General features: G+C 47.3%; 1 protein-coding gene across 1 annotated transcript in view; it reads left to right on the top strand.

Annotated features, from left to right (window-relative positions):
- Positions 1–16,434, top strand: part of VWF (von Willebrand factor) — a 136,294-nt gene extending 119,860 nt beyond the window's left edge. Inside the window, exons 43-51 of the mRNA XM_028121141.2 lie at positions 3,682–3,792; positions 4,723–4,903; positions 5,593–5,633; positions 6,129–6,245; positions 12,484–12,582; positions 13,240–13,368; positions 13,868–13,907; positions 15,865–15,962; positions 16,181–16,434. Of these exons, the coding sequence (XP_027976942.1) occupies positions 3,682–3,792; positions 4,723–4,903; positions 5,593–5,633; positions 6,129–6,245; positions 12,484–12,582; positions 13,240–13,368; positions 13,868–13,907; positions 15,865–15,962; positions 16,181–16,369 (1,005 nt within the window). The 3' untranslated portion in view covers positions 16,370–16,434. The remainder of the gene's footprint in view (positions 1–3,681; positions 3,793–4,722; positions 4,904–5,592; positions 5,634–6,128; positions 6,246–12,483; positions 12,583–13,239; positions 13,369–13,867; positions 13,908–15,864; positions 15,963–16,180) is intronic.
- The last annotated feature ends 1,603 nt before the right edge of the window (positions 16,435–18,037 follow it).

The raw sequence follows: 18,037 nt of genomic DNA, 5'->3' as shown, positions 1-18,037 counted from the left end.
CTATCAAGCAAGAGGGTACTGCTTAGAGGTCATTTTTATAAAACCAGCACCCAGTGTGTGTATGTATATATATAATTTTAAGATTTTATTTATTTGAGAGAGAAAGTGCAAGGCAACGGAGGGGCAGTTGGAGAGGGAGAGGGGGAATCTCAAGCCGACTCCCTGCTGAGCATGGAGCCCGACTTGGGGCTTGATCTCACAACCCTGAGATCATGACCTGAGCCAAAAGCAACAGTCAGACGCTTAACCAACAGCCACCCAGGTGCCCTAGCACCCAATATATTTTGTGTATCAATAGGGAGTTTTGATTGCAAAGAATGGACTCCACTCAAACTAGCTAATATTAAAAGGGGATTTATGGAAAAGATAGGGAATCTTAGAAATGAAATGCAGGAGATGTGAGTGGGCACCACAGTCATACAACATTTCTTTTTGTTTGTCCCATGAGCCCCTGTCTCTGCTTCCCTCTGCCCATCTGTTCCAGCCCCTCCCTGCAGGCTGACTGCCTCTGGGGGGAAGTTCTGCTTTCTCGTAGATTTCCTTTGTATGTGGCTTTATGGGATCTGGCTTCAACTCGACACAGCTTTGCAGACCTAGGGTTCAGCCCTGGCTAATCTGACTTACTCAACCTTTGTGTTCCATAGAGTAACTTCTCAGGAAGAAAATTGATGGGCTCAACTCAGCCTAGGGATTGGGTCCTCTGTGCAGTCCCCACTCTGGTCGGGTCAACTGTTAGGGAGGGTGCAGGTCATGTGGTATACACCTGGCTATCTAAAGGCTGTGGTGCTGCAGGCAGTTTCACAAAGAAGATGGGTACAGAGGTCAGGGAAGTGGGTGGAGGTGGCCCTCGTGACTGTGTAATTGCTCGATGGGATTGTCTTAGAGACATGTCTATCTTAGAGACTGAATGTTTACACCTTCTGGGAAGAAGGCAGCCTTGTGGTTTAGTTCAAGCTGAGGGGATGGGGGAGGCTGTGCGATGTGTTGAGTTGCGGTGGGAGCTTCGGGGAATTGAGATGGCTTCATTCTTCAAGGAGGGTAGTCTCAGCTCCGGTCCAACTCCAGAGACATTTGGACTCACTCAGCTGAATTCATTTGCTGTCTAGGTTGTGACAACAAGCAAACCCAGGACAGCATTACCAAAAAAAAAAAAAAAAAAAAAAAAAAGAATAACATTACCATCACCCTCTGATTTTTCTTTTCTGAAGCCACAGTCTGCAGAAATAGACTTTCCCCAATCACCTCCGTAGTTCTCAGCTCTTCATGTCAGAAAAATGTAAAGCTAGCAAGGGGCATTGCAGGGTTCCCATGGAATTTTGTAAGTGGGCCTACATGCATATGGCCTTTCTTCCATGTTGACAGCAAGAGGAATTCCCAATCCTTTGTATGAATCTTGGAAGAGTTTTTCTTTGAAGGCTTATGACTGCCCGATTTCCTACCCTTAGATTCCAGAATCAGACTAAATCATGGAATCTTGGGAACTGTTCTGAGGGACTGAATATCATGCATTGTATTTTATTTATCCTTATGATTCTCTTCCAGAAGGAAGAAGAGGCAGGGCTGCTCTTTCCACTTGCCAGATAGGAAGCAGAGGATTAGCACAGGGAATGAAGTTGCCCGTAGTTCTACAGCTCACAGGAAGCCAGTAGCCATGGGAGTGTCCTGACTCCTGGCCCAGGGCCCATTCCGATGGGCTAGTATACTGGCAACACCAGCATTGCAAGGGCTGGTCTGATGCATCCAAGAGACAAGGGACCAGAGCTCCATACCTCCCACTTCTATGTCAGCTATGGTAATTGTGCTGCTAAATACATTAGGGATTTATTCTCAGGGCGTCTGTCTTCAGATTAGGTGGATATTAGATGGACTTAGTTCCATTCTTTTTTTTTTTTTTTTGGTAAAGATTTATTTATTTACTTGAGAGGGAGAGAGCAGGAGCGGGAGGGGCAGAGGGAGAGGGAGAGGGAGAGAAAATTCCAAGCAGACTCCCCACTGAGCATGGAGCTCCATCCCATGATCATGACCTGAGCCAAAAGCAAGAGTCGGACACTCAGTCGACTGCACCACCCAGGCGCCTCTGCTTAGTTCCATTCTTAAATGGGGAACCAGTGAAGACAGGATGGAGAAGAGTAAGGAGAAGGTGTGAGATGTAGATTTTTGAGCAGATGTAAGCTAGAGGATTTGGAGGAGTATAGGAAAAGAAGGAGAGATGACATATAGGATGAACCCTGGCTGCAAAGCAAGAAGATGGGGCTGTTGGAGGCGTGGAGGGAATCTTAGAAAGATGGCAGCCAAGAGATTTGGTGGTATGGCTAGGAGCACCCAAACGTGAGAAGTTGGTGGGGTTTTGAGAACAAGGCCTCTGGTCTGGAGTTAGCCAACATATGGACAACATGTTTGCCCATGATGGGGGGGGTGGGATGGAGCAGCAGCAAACAGGAAGATTATGCGAATCCAGGTGACTCAGCACTCTGAGAGAGGCACACAAGAGTGACTCTAGGTCCCTAAAGGGGTTAACGACTCTCTTCTGTGCTCCCCTGAGGCTTTGTTTCTTTTATGGCACTTTGTACATTCTGCTTGTAGTGGAAGGTGTCTAGATTGTACCATCCTAATTTGTTGGCTCCTCCAAAGTACCTAGTACGTCATAGATGCACAATAAACGACTAGAATCTCAGCTGATCAAGGACTGGGGACAGCTCAGTGGGCACTGTTGTGACGCAGGTAGGGATGTAAGTAGCTCCCATGCAGCTGGTGTGAAGTTGAGCCAATTCTCTGGAGAGCTTGCATTCCCCCCAGGGAGAGGCACCAGTGTTGTGTGCATCTCCTGACTCGGCCCTGCTCATGCGTGTGCTTGTGGAGCAGAGCAGGCTTGGCATCCACACCCATCCTGAACAGCTGCAGTCATTCCCTCTCTCTCAAGGACAGAGCTCCAAGATGAAGGACGGTCCTGTGTTCTCTTTCCATGGCTCCTGGGACAAACACACATAGCATTGTTTTGCCGGTTCTTTGTATATTGCTTCAGAGTTTCCGTGGAGGATTTCAGTCCAAGTCCCTAATGCTTTGGCCAGATGAGAGGACCTCCAAGAGGCAAGATAGGCTGGCCTACTTGCAGGACCGTGGTCTCCCTGACAGACTTTCTGGAAAAGACCAATCTGTGTACTTTCTTATCTTACTGTGCCCATAAACCACTAGGTAATATCAAGCAGTGACCAGGGGAAACCCAACTCTGCACATTGGTGAGAGGTCAAGGTGCTCATCTTGTATAGGTGGTTATCCTTGTAAGAGCAGAGACTAGGTCCCAGGCATCCTGACTGTTCTTCCCCAGTCAATAAGGGGCCCTAGATTTGGCCATGATAAAGATCAGGCCAGCTAGCTGCTGCTGAGTGAGTTCTGGGCTGTCTTTAATACTCCCATGGACTGGATCCTGGTCTGAGACTGGAAACTTTCAGAGGGCAGGGTTATATCTCTTCAGCTGGTGTAAGACCTAGCTTAGCGACTCAGGGGTTGACTCCTCCTAACCACTTCTGAGCATGATCCTGAGGCTGGTGGATGACAGAGATGAAAATGTTCACTCCAACTGGCCTGCAAATCCCCAAGGCTCAGGACACATACAGGGTGGATAAGAACACCTGTGTCTTTGCTCCTGGGCTATTCTAATCTCTGTCCTTTGTGTTTTTCCAGGGCTTCACTTACGTCATCCAAGAAGGCGAGTGCTGTGGAAGGTGTCTGCCATCTGCCTGTGAGGTGGCCATTGGTTCACCACGGGGGGACTCCCAGTCTCACTGGAAGAATGTAGGTCTGGGGCCCAGGCTGGGTAGGAAGGAGGGTAGTGACCTGACCAGCTTGGTTGGCCACCCTGTGGTCCAGTGCTGGCTTTGATTTCATCCCCCACCCTTTGGTATTCCCACAGGGAATTGCATCTGGCTGTGGTATTGTCCAGATGTTCCTTGGGGTTACTTGGCCCTTTATAGGGACAGTTGAGATTGCCTCAGATTTCCCATTTGGTGGATTTGGGGAGAGGCCCGGTTCCTTCCCGAAGAGTCCTGTGAACTCCGGGGGGATTTGTGTCCTCCTGTTCACCTGTGAATCTGAGGTCTGCTTCCCCTGAGTGCTTGGTATGGGACGGCCTCACCATCCTGCAGGTGTGGTAGGCCCACCACCGCCCCAAAGCTCCACACGTTCTGAGTACTGCCCTGCCCTGGGTCGGGCCACTCATCCACAGGCCTGGACGCTCCGGGGACAGATTGCTGGGCTGTGGGGGCCAGATGCCAGCATCCCTAGTCTCTTGCTATTTCCCTGTAGGAGTAAGTGGGAAGAGGCACCTGGCTAGGAAATGGGTGGAGTTTGCCTTCCACATCACTTCTGTGTCAGCCCATGCTGCCGTTTCTCAGTCAGAGTGCCCTAGAGCCTCTGAGCTCAGCTCACAGCTAGTGCCCAGGGTGGAGGGGAGTGTCCCCAGGCTTCCCTAAGATGGTGAAGACTGTGTCTGTAGAACCCATGGCTCTGAGAGAGGGTCTTGGTCACTGGGTGACTTTGACCCAGACTCACTGAAGGACTTGGGATGTGCCCCACTCCTTCCCTCTGTGGGTCTTACTCTAGGGGTGGGACTTAGAGTTAAGCTGGGGCTCATCCCCAGAGGCCAGATCAGCTCCCTGAGAGAACAGCACACCCCCATGGGGCCCTTGGCCCCAGCCTTGATCAACTCTAGTGCTCTAACTGCAGGTTGGCTCTCACTGGGCCTCCCCTGACAACCCCTGCCTCATCAATGAGTGTGTCCGCGTGAAGGAAGAGGTCTTTGTGCAACAGAGGAATGTCTCCTGCCCCAAGCTGGACGTTCCCAACTGCCCCATGGGTTTCCAGCTGAGTTGTGAGACCTCAGAGTGTTGTCCCACCTGTCGCTGTGGTAAGGCGTGTATCCAGGGGCCCCACCTCCAAGCCTCTCTGTCCGCTAAGGGCTCCTGAATTTTTTGCCTTTTCGGCAACTCAGGGAAATGGGCAGAATCAAAGTCCTCCTATCCATTCCTAACGCTTTTGTGGGAAAGTAAGTAAGATGAGAGAAACATTACAATTTCCTGAAGGTCATCACTGTGCTCAGTGGTGGCTTTCTACCACTGGACCTCCATTTGCTCATGTGAGTTAGTAAGTGGTAGAGTTCTCAATCATTCACTGTGATGCCTCTGCTGGGAAAAGGTACTCCAACTTCCCACCCTAACCCTGCCAACAAACACACAAAATAGCGACTCTCTTCACCACCTGCTTGGAATTCTTTGGGACTTAAAGTTTCCAGAGTAGAATTTCCTTCTTTCAGAAGCCCAAAATGCCCTCCTACTCACTCCTTAAGTGTGGACCATTTAAAAAGGCTGTCCTCTTGAGGATGTGGGGGAGAGGGATCTTCTCACTGTGGGCTGCCTGCTCACAGGACACCTGCCCTTCCTTGGCAGGCCTGGGGGGAGCAAGGCCACTGTGGTTCTGGCACTAGGACCCACAGCACCTGGGGGAGGGGTGGGGGGAGGGACTGCAGATGCAGGAGAGGGGCCCAGACCGGGAGAAGACCCTGAGGGGATCTGCCCTGCACTTTTCTCTCTCACCCAGAGCCCCTGGAGGCCTGCATGCTCAATGGCACCATCATTGGGGTAAGCCTTCTTTTCCAGGGTGAGTTGTGACTGTGGGAAGGGTGGACGGCTCAGTCGTTCTGAAGTGGAAGTGAAAGGAAGCAGGGAGCCCTATCCTCCACTTTTCGTTGCCTCCCGCTTCCGGGGCATCTTGGTACTCAGGCTCCCGCCATCTTGCTGACTCTCTAGGGCCTCACCTTCCGGCCTCCACTCAGGCTCATGAGCATCTCTTCTTCTGTGTGCAGAGAAGCACTCTGATGGCATGACACACATTTCAATCCATCCCCCTCTCCCACTGCTCAGGCTCCCTTTCCGGCATAAAAGCTCTGACTTACTATTGCCATACATGAGGTGGGAGGGCAGGGAGGGAGGGGGGCACTGGACACAGGAGGAGCATCAGGGCCATGGCTTATCTTGGCCACCGGGCCCCCTCTCCTAAGGCAGACAGCTGAGGTGAGTGGGAGGGTGAGGGGGTCAGGGTGCTGGGAGGCCTGACCCTGGTGCCTCTGGTTTCAGCCCGGGAAAAGTCTGATGATTGATGTGTGCACGACTTGCCGCTGCACCATCCAGGTGGGAGTCATCTCTGGATTCAAGCTGGAGTGCAGGAAGACCACCTGCGAGGCCTGCCCCCTGGTAAGAGGGTTGTCAGGGACCCAGGATCCCCAGATACTTGGGGGACCCAAGCACTGGAACCTCGCTGGGGCCTGTAAATAAAGCTTTTGTTATTTTCTGATTGTGGGCAATATTTCACAACTATAATGAAGAGTCTTGTTTTGCAAATTTAAAGAATAAACATAATATTTGCAGGGCTTATGGTACCATATTTACAGTTCTTTCTTTTTTTTCCACACATTTTAAGAAGCATCACTACCATTAATTTGTTAAATATTTATCAGACACTTACTATGTGTAAAATTCTATACAACATTCCTTGGAATGGATGTACCCCAACCTATACGTTCATTCTTGGGCACTGAGGTGGTTTAAAATCTTTCACCCTGTTTCTGCCAGGTCACAATGACTCTGCTCACTCTGAGGGTGGATTCTGAGAAGTGGAATCATCGTTTCTAGTTGGGTAGATAAAAACCTGTATTTCACTGCTTTAGTTATGACTCAGCTCCACCTCACAGAGCCTTCTTCTGTGTTGGGGGCTTCTGCTTTTTCGAAAACACAATTGGACAGATGAGCTTCTTGTGAGCCAGAAGTGCAGAATGCAGTAATAGCTCTTTCAGACCATGCAAATGGAGGGCTTTCTCCCTCAACTTTGCCAGGGAGCGGGCAGGCTCTGCGGCAGCATCTGAGAGGAGTCCTTCAGACGAGTAGGGGCAGAGCCAGCCAGAGCGGGAGGGGGCTTCAGGAGGATAGGGATAAAGAACAATTGAGCAGGTCCTTTATATGGAACGTTCTACATCTGTGTTCGTCATGGCACTCGGCACAGAGTCATGCTCAAAGTAGGGGCTTAATAAAATATCTGTGGAGTGAATGGGTCTATAGAAGACACAGCTGTTTCTGAAAGAATGAGTCAAAGAGAACATTCCTGCCTCAATTAGAACGAAGCCAACTAAGTACATGCTTTTTTTTTTTTTTTAAATCACAGTTGCTGCTCTAGGATTTTGGGTAGTGTATGTGCATGTAACAGCTTCCCTAGAATACATATCAGCTTGAATAGGGAATGAAATAATGCTGTGTGGTGTTTGTGGCATCTCTTTCACCTTGGACGTCCACTGGAATACAATCAGTGCAGCAAGAAGTCCCCACCAACGGCGTCTCCAAGGAGTGCTTTCTAGAGGGCAAGCTGCTAACTCTCTAACAGCGCCCTCAAGTGGCCAGAAGGTGGCACGACAAGCTTCTCTGCATCCATAGAAATCCAGCTTCAGAATCAATTCAGTCTAGATCTAGGTTTCAGTAGTTTTAAATCCATGGCCCTTTTTTTTTTAACTCTTCCTCCTTTCCTCCAAAATTCTGATATCCTCCATGGCAGTGTCCCCACTTCCTCCCTCTTGAGAACTGCTAGATCCATCCTCCTTCCATGTTATCTCTCAACTTTTCCTGAAAACTGCAATTGTCCCCGTTCTAGTTCAGCATCCTTAACTGGTCTTGCCACTGTCCTCTGCTGTGAAGGTCAAAGAGGTCTCCTGTAGGCGAGGAGCTGTGGTGAATTAAGTTTAGGTAGGTCTGCTTTGAACGGCCTACATCAGACTAAAGTGTTAGCGTCACCATGTGAGTCCTTCATTTCCTCCCAGGGGAGACCATGCTTATACCTAAAAGGAGACCTGTAGAAGGTGGTTTGTGCTGGTGGGTAGTACACGTGAAGCTTGACTGGTGAACTTTCAAGGAAAGCATGAGGAAGAGAGGTCCCCTGACACGGAAGGCTGAGAAGGCACCTGCAGGGACGTGACCATGAGCTGACCTTGAGCAGGGAGTTGAATATGGAGGACATTCCAGGAAGGGGAATGGGGACCGGACTGGCAGATAGAGGTAAGAGTGAGAAGAGCAGCAGGGGGAGGCAAGACTGGAAGGCTTCGAGCAACTAATGCAATTTATGGGAAGGGCTATGAGACACAGACAGGGCAGTGTTCAGGGCATGACTGGTCAGGGGCAGGACTGACTGGTGCTCAGACCTGCACAAGCGAGCTCTGGCTGCTAGGAACTTGGCTGGCAGGCAGAGGAAGTGGCTGCTCCTGACTGGATGTTCGGGAGACAGCCCATTCAGCAGTGCCGTACTCCGTGTGTGCGTGTGTGCGTGTGTGCGTGCGCGTGCGTATTTCTGCCTATGGAGCCCAGAGCGCTGCCAGGAGTGGCCATAAGCCCCGAAGGGCTCAGGTAAGTCCTGTTACGTGGTGCAGTGACATTCTGACCTTCTAGGGCAGGGGACCTGCAGAGGGAATGTTTTCTTTGTTTACTCCTGCAAGTGGGTCCCCTCCCCCTTCCTCCCTTGTTCCCAACTCCAAAAGCACTGCCGCTCTGCTACCTTCTACCCTCTTTTTCTTCCTGCTCTTTCTCTTTCCGTAACACCCTCTGCCTTTCCCTCTTCTTGGCTTAATTGTGTCCTCTCCTCTCTGGTGTGAGGGTTTTGTCTCCACCGCCCTGTCCCTTCACTTAGCGGCCCCCTCCTCCCTTTGTCCCCTGCCCACTCACTTCTCCTGTAAAGATTTTGTCCATTTTCCTCTCCTTGGGCCTACTGAGCAGAGGCTGTTTCCTGGTGTCTTCTTCTAACACTCACTGAAAAGAGAAACACCCAAATCCATGCTTCCACAAAACCCTGCCCAATTTAAACCCTGTTTAATCTCCTCCTGACTGTAACCACCCACACTCACTCGTACTGTTTATTCCATTCCTTCCTTCCTGTCCCCTTTACCTCAGTCCTACACCTTCCAGGAATTGGTACATTCTTGAAAATACAGTTTAAAGCTCACCAGTGAAAGACGACCTGATGCCTCAAACTCCAGCGGTGTCCTTCCCAGTTTGGAGCGTGTGGCCTGGACCCAGGAGCCCTGATTCTGTGCTGACTCCGCACTCACTGGCTTTCTGCACAACCTACTCCCTGAGGACACATTGAGTTCAGAAACTTGGTTTATGAGTAGCAAATTGTTTAAATTCATTCCGTGCAAGCTTACTGATTCCTAACCTTGCCTGCTGATTAGAAGCATTCAGCCCATGTGCAATGAACAAGGGAGCAATGCAGAGAGGCCCACATTTTCTGTCTGAGGGCTCCAAACTGACTGGCTAGAGCTTCATGTTAGGAAAACCTCAGGACCTGAATGAATGAATCTCCAAGTGGTTATTACTAAGTGTGGCAAAACGAGAGAAAGAATGACATTATAGTTGGCTTCTCATATAATTCAATTTATTCTTTAAAAATGTTGTGAGATTATGTCCCCCCCCCTTTTTTGTCGGAGTGGTGGGTAGCATTAAAAGAGCTTTAATTTTGATGCAGTGATGAAGCAGCTGATGGTAGCTTTTTGGTTTTTGTTTTATTAACATTGTTGAAAATCCTCTTACTTTGCAAGATAGAGTTGGTTGCCCTATGTTGTCTCCCAGATTTGGGGGCATTTTTGCAAGATAGTGAAATCCTATTGTCTGGAAGCTGCTGCTTTTTCCAGCTCAGATATAAATGAAGGACGGTCACTTCAAGCCACTGTCAAGGAGTTCCCAGCTCAACTAATCTCAGTGAGTGTAGGAGGTCTACTTAGAGCCAGGTGCTGGGATACAATGACAACAGCATAGACTTAGTTTGGAATTTACATGCCTCTCAGGGAGAACAAATGAAAATTTCAGATTGTGTTAAGTGTTATGAAGAGTATCTTTGTGTGTGTGTGTGTGTGTGTGTGTGTGTGTGTGTGTGTTGTATCTTACAAGACCTTTCCGAATAATGATATTTGAAATGATTATTGAAGCAAAAATCAAGGGTGAGAAAGAGCTAGTTATACAAAGCATGGGGAAAAGCATTCCAGGTAGAGGGATAACATATAAAAAGTCTCTCAGGTGAAGAGGTTGGCATATTCATGGTCCTAGAAGATGCACAGGGGTGGATTGTCAAAAGCAAGAGGATGGTTGTAGAAGAAAAGGTCATAAAATTTGGAAGGAACCATACAGGGCCTTGTAGAACATGCTAAGAAGATTGGATTTTATTCTGAATGCAATAGGAAGCCATAGAAAGTCTTATTTTTAAAATTTTTGTAAAATTATTATTTTTTAAAAATCAGGATAGTTTACCTACAATAAAATGTACAGATATTAAGTATATAGTTTGATGACATATGATAAATGGATAAGTCTGTGTAACCACTAAAATAGTAATATGAAGAAATGCAGTTAAAAGGCAAATGGGGAGAGAAAATAAAATTCTAAACAAACAACTTGATCAAACCAAAAGAATACAGAAAATAATTAATAATAGAACAGATAACAGAAAAGACAACAGATAAAATGAATAGCAAAATGGGAGATTTAAACCCAAACATATCAATAATTACATTAAATGTAAATGGGCAAAACAAAATCCCAATAAAAAAATGGAGATTGTCAGACTTGGATAAAAAAGCAAGACCCAATTAGTATGCTGTTTACAAGAGATGTGCTTTCGATTTTATTTATTATTACTATTTTTTAAAGTAAGCTCTACGCCTAATGTGGGGCTTGAACTCATGACCCCCAGATCAAGAGTTGCACACTCCACTGATTGTGTCAGCCAGGTGCCTCAAGATTTGTTTTCAATTTAGAGAGATGGAGAGATTGAAAATAAAAGGATGAAAAAAGATATGCCAGTCAATGATAAGAATAAGAAAGCTGAGATGGATATACTAATACCACACAAAATGGACTGTAAAATGAGGAAAGTCACCAAAAATAAAGAAGATTATTTCATAATTATAAAAGAGTAGATTCATCATGAAGACACACAAATCTTAAATGTGTATGCATCTGGTAGCAGAGTTTCTAATATATGAAGTACACATTGACAGAACTAGAAATAGGCTTATCCACAACCTTATTTCATAATTCTAATGTTTTTTCCCTCAGTAATTGATAGAACAAGTAGGAAAAAAAAATCAGTAAAGATATAGAAGATTTGGAAAACTGTATCCACCAACTTGACCTAATTGAAAATAATAAACTACTGTACTCCCAAAATGCAGAGCACACATTCTTCTCAAATGCACATGAAATCTTCACCTCTCTGGACCAAAGGTTGGACCATTAAGAGGTCAATATATGTGAAAATTTTGAAATCATTTAGAGTACATTCTACGACCACAATTAGATTGAAATTAGTAACAAGAAGGTATTTAGAAAACATGCCACACCATTTGGAAATTAAATAAAATACATTAAAATAATCCATGAATCAAAGAAGAAATCACAAGGGAAGATAGAAAATATTTTGCCAGAGATAACAGCAGTTACTCCAGAGATTACAATATGCATCCTTGACTTACCATAGTCTACCTCGGTTTGATAATATACACTTCACGTATGATGTACTTGCCCCCCTATACTTTGTGCTATTGTTGTCACATAGCTTACTTCTACATGAGAAGTAAATTCGCAAGATGTTATTTTTGCCATCCAGTGACTTTCAACAATTTTTAAAAATATTTTGTCAAGAATTTAAAATTGTTGTCTATAGGAGGTCAGCCCAATATAAACTACTCTGCCATTACTAGAACCAGAACTCCATGGATTATTTTTAATCAGGAGGGTGACATGACCAGACTTATAAGAAAGTACTTCTAGCAGATGTGTGGAGACCTACAGTATAGGGGCAAGAATGCAGGTAGAAAGACAAATAAAGACTGTTACTAGAGTCTAGTGGTATATGATGATTGCTTGGACGAGGTGATGACAGAGGACATTGGTCATGACAAGCAGAGGTTGAGTTAGGCATTTTTGGCAAGATTTGGTGATGGGGGTCGGGGGATGAGAAAAAAGAAAGAAGTCAAGGATGACTCCCAGATTTCTGGTTTTGAGCAACTGGGTAAAGAAGCCATTTACCAAGGTAAGGTAGGACCAGAGAAGAATGAAATTTGGGACAAAAATCAAGTTGCATTTTGTATATACGTCTTGAGAAGATAAGAAGATAAACAGTTGTCAAGCAAACCATTGAATTTGTAAGTCTGGAACTCAAGGGAGAGGTCTAATTTAATAGGTCTGGCTGCTAGAACATGAACAAGATGTACGTATGTAGAGGGAAGGAATGCCATCTAGGGGACTGAGAACTGACGAAGGTTAGACAAGAGTTGAATGTTAACTTTCTGAGCTTTGGGTGAAACTTGCTGGATGGGAGAGATCAGAAACTAGAAAAGTAAGCCTACTTATGATTGGGGTATCCTGGGGGCTTAACCAAGGCTGATTTTCCTCCTGGATACAGGGTTACAAGGAAGAGAAGAACCAAGGTGAATGCTGTGGGAAATGTCTGCTGACGGCTTGCACCATTCAGCTAAAAGGAGGACAGATCATGACACTGAAGGTGGGAGCAAGTTGAACTCATGTCACTACCTGGTTTCCGATTTTGGCATTTCTTCTTCAAGAAAGAGGGACTAAGTTTGGGTCAATATTAGCTTCCCACCTATTTCTGATTTTATAGAGAAAAGATGGATAGCCTATAGAAGGTACAAAATTTTCTCTTTGATTTAGTAATTTTTTCACTCTTCTTGACCAGAGTGTGGTTGGCATAAGGGCCATGATTTGGTGTTGGTTGATCATTAAGATTTCTTCCAGCTTTGATTGTCTATAAGACTGGACAGTCAATCAGGCAGACAGTAAGTCTGATCTATGAGAGTGAAAATTGGTTGTTAGGGTGGTGGTGCCCTGGTTCATCTCTGGTTCAGTTATTGATTTGCTAGTTTACCCTCACTATGTCTTAATTTTTTAAGCTTCTAGGTGGTCAGAAGAGTTTGGAGGGATTCTTTGCATTTATGCAGCCCTATTCACAGTAACTAAGCTGGGACTCCACTTCTATTGTGTGCTCTGGGTGTGGAGACTGTAGATACTGTCTCAGTCTTGCTCCATAGTCCTCCAAATTGTTTCAACAACTTCAAGGAGTCAAGGTCATGGTTTGAAGTGTCTTTGCAGACCAAACACTGTCTTCAGATTTGCTCTACCCATTTCCCCTCTTTGTTTTCAGCGTGATGAGATGCTCCAGGATGGCTGTGATAGCCACTTCTGCAAGGTCAATGAGAGAGGAGAGTACATCTGGGAGAAGAGGGTCACGGGCTGCCCACCCTTCGATGAACACAAGTGTCTGGCCGAGGGAGTGAGTAGTTGGAGCTCAGGCCCTACTTTCCTCTTGACCGCTCCATCTTTGACTCTAAGAACAGAGTCCTCTGAACAGCATGGTCTTCTCTGACATGATGTCCCAGTGTCCAAGGGAGACCCTGGACCTAGTTTAAAAACCAGTGAAGTTTCAAAATCAAAGCCTGTTGGAGAGACAAAACTCTCTGCAGTATATGGTGCTTTCAATAGATACCTTTCCCTTGGGGGAGACTGAATCTGTGATCCTCGAACGGGAGGGTGAGAGATCAGATGATTTCTAGTCTCTCCTGAGAATATGATCCTGGTGATGCAACTGGGAGAGAATCTAGAATAATCAGAATTGTTCCAGCCTGGTCAGGTAGGATGGTCAGTCTGTTCCCAGTTGTGATGGCAATGCACAGTTTATGTCCGGGGACTGAAGCTCGGGGCTGTGAGAATGACCCAGAAGTTGTCTGCTATGTCCTAGCTGTGCCTAATCTGGGACTTTGCTGTTTTCTTAGGGGAAAATCACGAAAATTCCAGGCACCTGCTGTGACACATGTAAGTACATTACCAATAGCTTGTCCCTTGAAATCTGTCAGACCAAGTCCAGGAACTGTTTTCTTTGGAGGAAGCTTGTTCTGGAAAGATAGTTCTTAACCATTGACCAATCACTAGGTTCAGTTCAGCAGGGAACTTCCACCCTCCCTGAATGTTCTTAGACTGCCCCCTCCTCAAATCGCCACTTGAATCCCTGTGAAGCAGTCTCTTCCCTTTTTCCAAAACTCCTAAGTATTTCTATTCTCCTACCTGCCTTTTCCTTCCTAGAGGCAGGGGTGGCTCATAGTCCCATCTTGAGACAATATCTTCTTTTTCCAACCAGAGCTCTTTGAAGAAAGGCACCCTTGATCCATAATCTTGACAGAGCAGACACTCAAGACACATGTATTCTTTGAGGGTCAGACAGCCACCTCCCAGAGAAACAGAAGCCACCAGCTGGTTAACATCAGCTCCCTCTGTGGGCTGTAAGGCCTGCAGAGGCAGAGAGCACAGAGTCTTCTCAAGAGTTCGTAAGACTGGTCTACATTGATTAACCTCCCCTTCTTCACTCTCAGCCCCTCATGGCCTTGCAGTTATGTTCTGCCAGTGGGTCCTCGTAACTCACAGCAACAGCTTTGGGGCCAGAGTCTACAGGGCTGCCCATGAGAGAGCAATCTCACCACACATACCTGTGTTCACGAGCACCAGTAACTCGCCGAATCCTAGTGTTAGTGTTGTGGTCTCTGAATATAGGATCACTTGCTTGGGCTAATATTTTTTGTTTTTGGTTTAGTGCTTTGTGTTTTTTGTTTTCTTTGGGGGTCTTGGGCCCATGTTCGGTATTGGGTAAAGAAAGGAAGAGTGAAAGCGTGAATCATTCATTCTCTTCCTGATGACTACTAACTCTGACAGTCCCTGCAATTGCTGTAAGCAGGTTGCAGATCAAGGAAACACGCTCAGAAAGCTACTCTTTCTGTGATTCCTATCTGCATAAATTTCAGAATGTTGAAGTCTGGAAACCATCAGGGAGCATGAATTCTCTCTGGGCACACTTTGCACATGGAATTTGGTCAAGAGACAGTTATCTGCCAAACTAGCAGGGAGGCAGCGAGGGGACTGTGTTGGTCAGTACTTTCAGGAGGGTGGAGACTCTTCATAAGGAGAGGAAGCCAGGCTCAGGGATTTAAATCTACAGCGAAAGAATATAGCATGTTGGCCTAAATGTGTTTTCCTTATTCATTCTTTTAATGTGGTTGGCAGGCTTTCACTGTAAAATGAAGTTATTTGGAAGTTGGGAGGCAGGCTAATATGTAGTTAGGGTTGATTTAGTTTGGGAGCCATTCAAGAATGGAAGAGTCCCAGTGTTCAGATGGGGAGTGGCGAGTTGGCATTAAATCTTAGAATTATCGGTGGGCCTAGTAGAGGTTCAGATCTGAGTGCCACTAATCCTTGCCATGCCAGGGCCCGGAGACGGCTATTCCCAAAGGGAGGACTTCGTAAGAGGGTCCTAGAGATGCTCTTAGCCCCTCGTGTGGCCATGACATTTGCTTTTCCTCTTTTCTAAAGGCAAAGATAGATATTAGTTATATTTATTGGCTACTTCATTGCCCATTAGCTTCCGGATATAGTTATAAGCATAAGAAGATTGCTCTAGTCATTATGGTTTTTAGAGTCTACGATGACATAAAAACAAGACTCATCCATCTACAACACCATCGCACAGTGGATCTAGGCTCCTCCTGCCATTAAAATTGTACCATTAAGTGAGTTAAACCCAGCCGTAACTATATCTCTGGATTGGAGGGCCAGGAGATTCTGCGGTGAACCAGGATAACTTAATTCCCCTCCTCGCAGCCGGCTTTGGTGATTTGGTTACTGTGAAACTGACCTTTTTCCAGTGAGGTGAGGGAAATGGGCCAGAGAGCATTCTCTTGAATCTCAGCCAGGCACCTGGCCTCATCTCTCACCCGTCCTGTAGGTGAGGAGCTTGAATGCAAGGATATCACGGCCAGGCTGCGGTATGTCAAGGTGGGAGACTGTAAGTCGGAAGAGGAAGTGGACATTCATTACTGCGAGGTAAGAGGGCCCTGGCTTCAGTGAGGCCTGGGTGGGGAAGGGTGGGATTGTGTTTCCTGATCAAACATGCACAGAGATCACCGCTAGCGGGATTTGGGTGTGTAATGGGACCATAAGGATAGCGGGTATGCCAGACTTCCCTGAGATGTCCCTTTGCCAATTGCCTAGCAGGATCCTCCAACGTTGCAATGTGCCCCCCCCCCCCATTTCCGTCACAGGGTAAATGTGCCAGCAAAGCCTTGTACTCCATTGACACGGAGGATGTGCAGGACCAGTGCTCCTGCTGCTCGCCCACTCACACGGAGCCCGTGCGGGTGCCCCTGCGCTGCACCAACGGCTCCCTGGTCTACCACGAGATCCTCAATGCCATGCAGTGCAGATGCTCCCCCAGGAAGTGCAGCAAGTGAGGCTGCTGCCCTGGACACCTGCTGTCGCCTTCCTCACCCAAGACTGGGCCCGCCAGAGCGCGGCTGCTCGCTCCTCGTGCTCCGCTCTTGGGTGCTCCTGAGCCCACAATAAAGGCCAATCTCTCCCCCTGCAAAAGGCTGATGGTTCACTGTGTCTACTAGGCTGAGATGACAGGGGTAGGCTGGGCCCAAGTTCCGAACCTGGTTCTGGGGGAGAAAGCACGGGCTCCGTCTGGAAGCACTCCAGCCCCAGGCATGGCCAACCTCGGGGAAAAAGTGGTGTCCACCTCCATAGGGTGGGGAGAGGATTGTGGGGAGGCAGGCCTCCTCAGAACCCAGCCCAAATCCCTGAAGGGATTTGCTCAGGAACACTAGGTTCTCCAAGCTCTGGATCCAGGGGCTTCTGAACAGAGCAGAGGGGTGGGCCCTGGGGCCAGACTCCTGCCAAGACAGACATGGTTATTGCCAGTGTGGCTGACCTTGGGGTGAAGGAGTTTGAGCAGGTATGCAAGGGTTTCTCTGAGCCGTTGGCTCCCTAAGTTCCCATGTATCATCAGTGGCCCTTGAGGGAAGAAGAGGTGCTGAGGACCGAGGGGACTCGAAAAGGGGTGCTGGCAGGTGCAGGAATAGGGGCCCATCCAGCACAGGCTCGGCCATGGGGGATAAGCCCCAGACTTGCAGGCAGGCCTGGGTTCTACACATGGCCCTTGTTCTGCTGTGTGGCCCCAAATAAGACCATTAATGGTTCTCAGACTTAGTTTCCTCATCTGGAGAATAGGAACGTTAGTCTCACTCAGGGGCTTGAGAGGGTAAAATACGGCTGAAATTCTGGGGGTAACTGTAAATTGCTCTTGAATAACATAAGAAGTGACAAGAATAAAAATGAGGGGAAATCAAGGCTCAAAGCGGGGGGAATAAGTGTCTCTATTTTCAGTGGCAGAGCATTAGGGATTGACTTTATCCTGAGGAGGGAAAGAGCTCAGTTTCTTTTGGGCTGTATGCTGGATACCGAGGCCCTGCTTATTCCAGACATCTTTTAGTGGAAGGGTGGAGATAACACCAAACTTCACCCAGTCTCCAAATCACTAACCAGTAATGTCACTCTCAAGAACAGATTGTCCTTCTGTGGAGAGGACAATTTATGTGAAGAGTTTACATGTATATGCTGGCCAGATGGTGGAGACTCTAGCTGGGGAGAGAATACCCATGAGAATAAACGGAATGCCCTGGGTTTGTAACAGGAATTTGATGGAGAATTGATTTTCATTCCAGATCCTTTTAGCACAGGAGAGACTCTCGTCACTGGAAGTGCTGCATGGTGGAGCTGGAAAGGATTTAGACATCATCCAATCCACTCCCCCCTCCCCCCGCCGCCCCTTTACAGAGAATAAAAACAGTTCAGAAAACTCGAGTGACTTGCCAAAGGTCCCACAGCGGCTGGATGGCAGGTTCAGAATCCAGGTGCCTGACACCTAGGCAAGAACTCCCAGGCCACTCCACGAGAGCCATGCCATCCCTGTTGCTTACCGATTCGGTCCTCGCGGGGCCCCGGAACCAGTGACTACTGCATTTCTAGGACTCACCCACTTCCGATACTGTGGGGAATCACCCGGAGGGGAGATACACTACAGGCAAATGGCATGGATTGTGTTGAGCAGCTTTGGCGGG

This window comes from Eumetopias jubatus, unplaced genomic scaffold, assembly GCF_037043125.1.
Source record: "Eumetopias jubatus isolate StellerSeaLion01/CBP00866 unplaced genomic scaffold, mEumJub1_p1.0 scaffold_8, whole genome shotgun sequence".
Lineage (NCBI taxonomy): Eukaryota > Metazoa > Chordata > Mammalia > Carnivora > Otariidae > Eumetopias > Eumetopias jubatus.
This window is presented reverse-complemented; position numbering and strand designations above follow the sequence as displayed.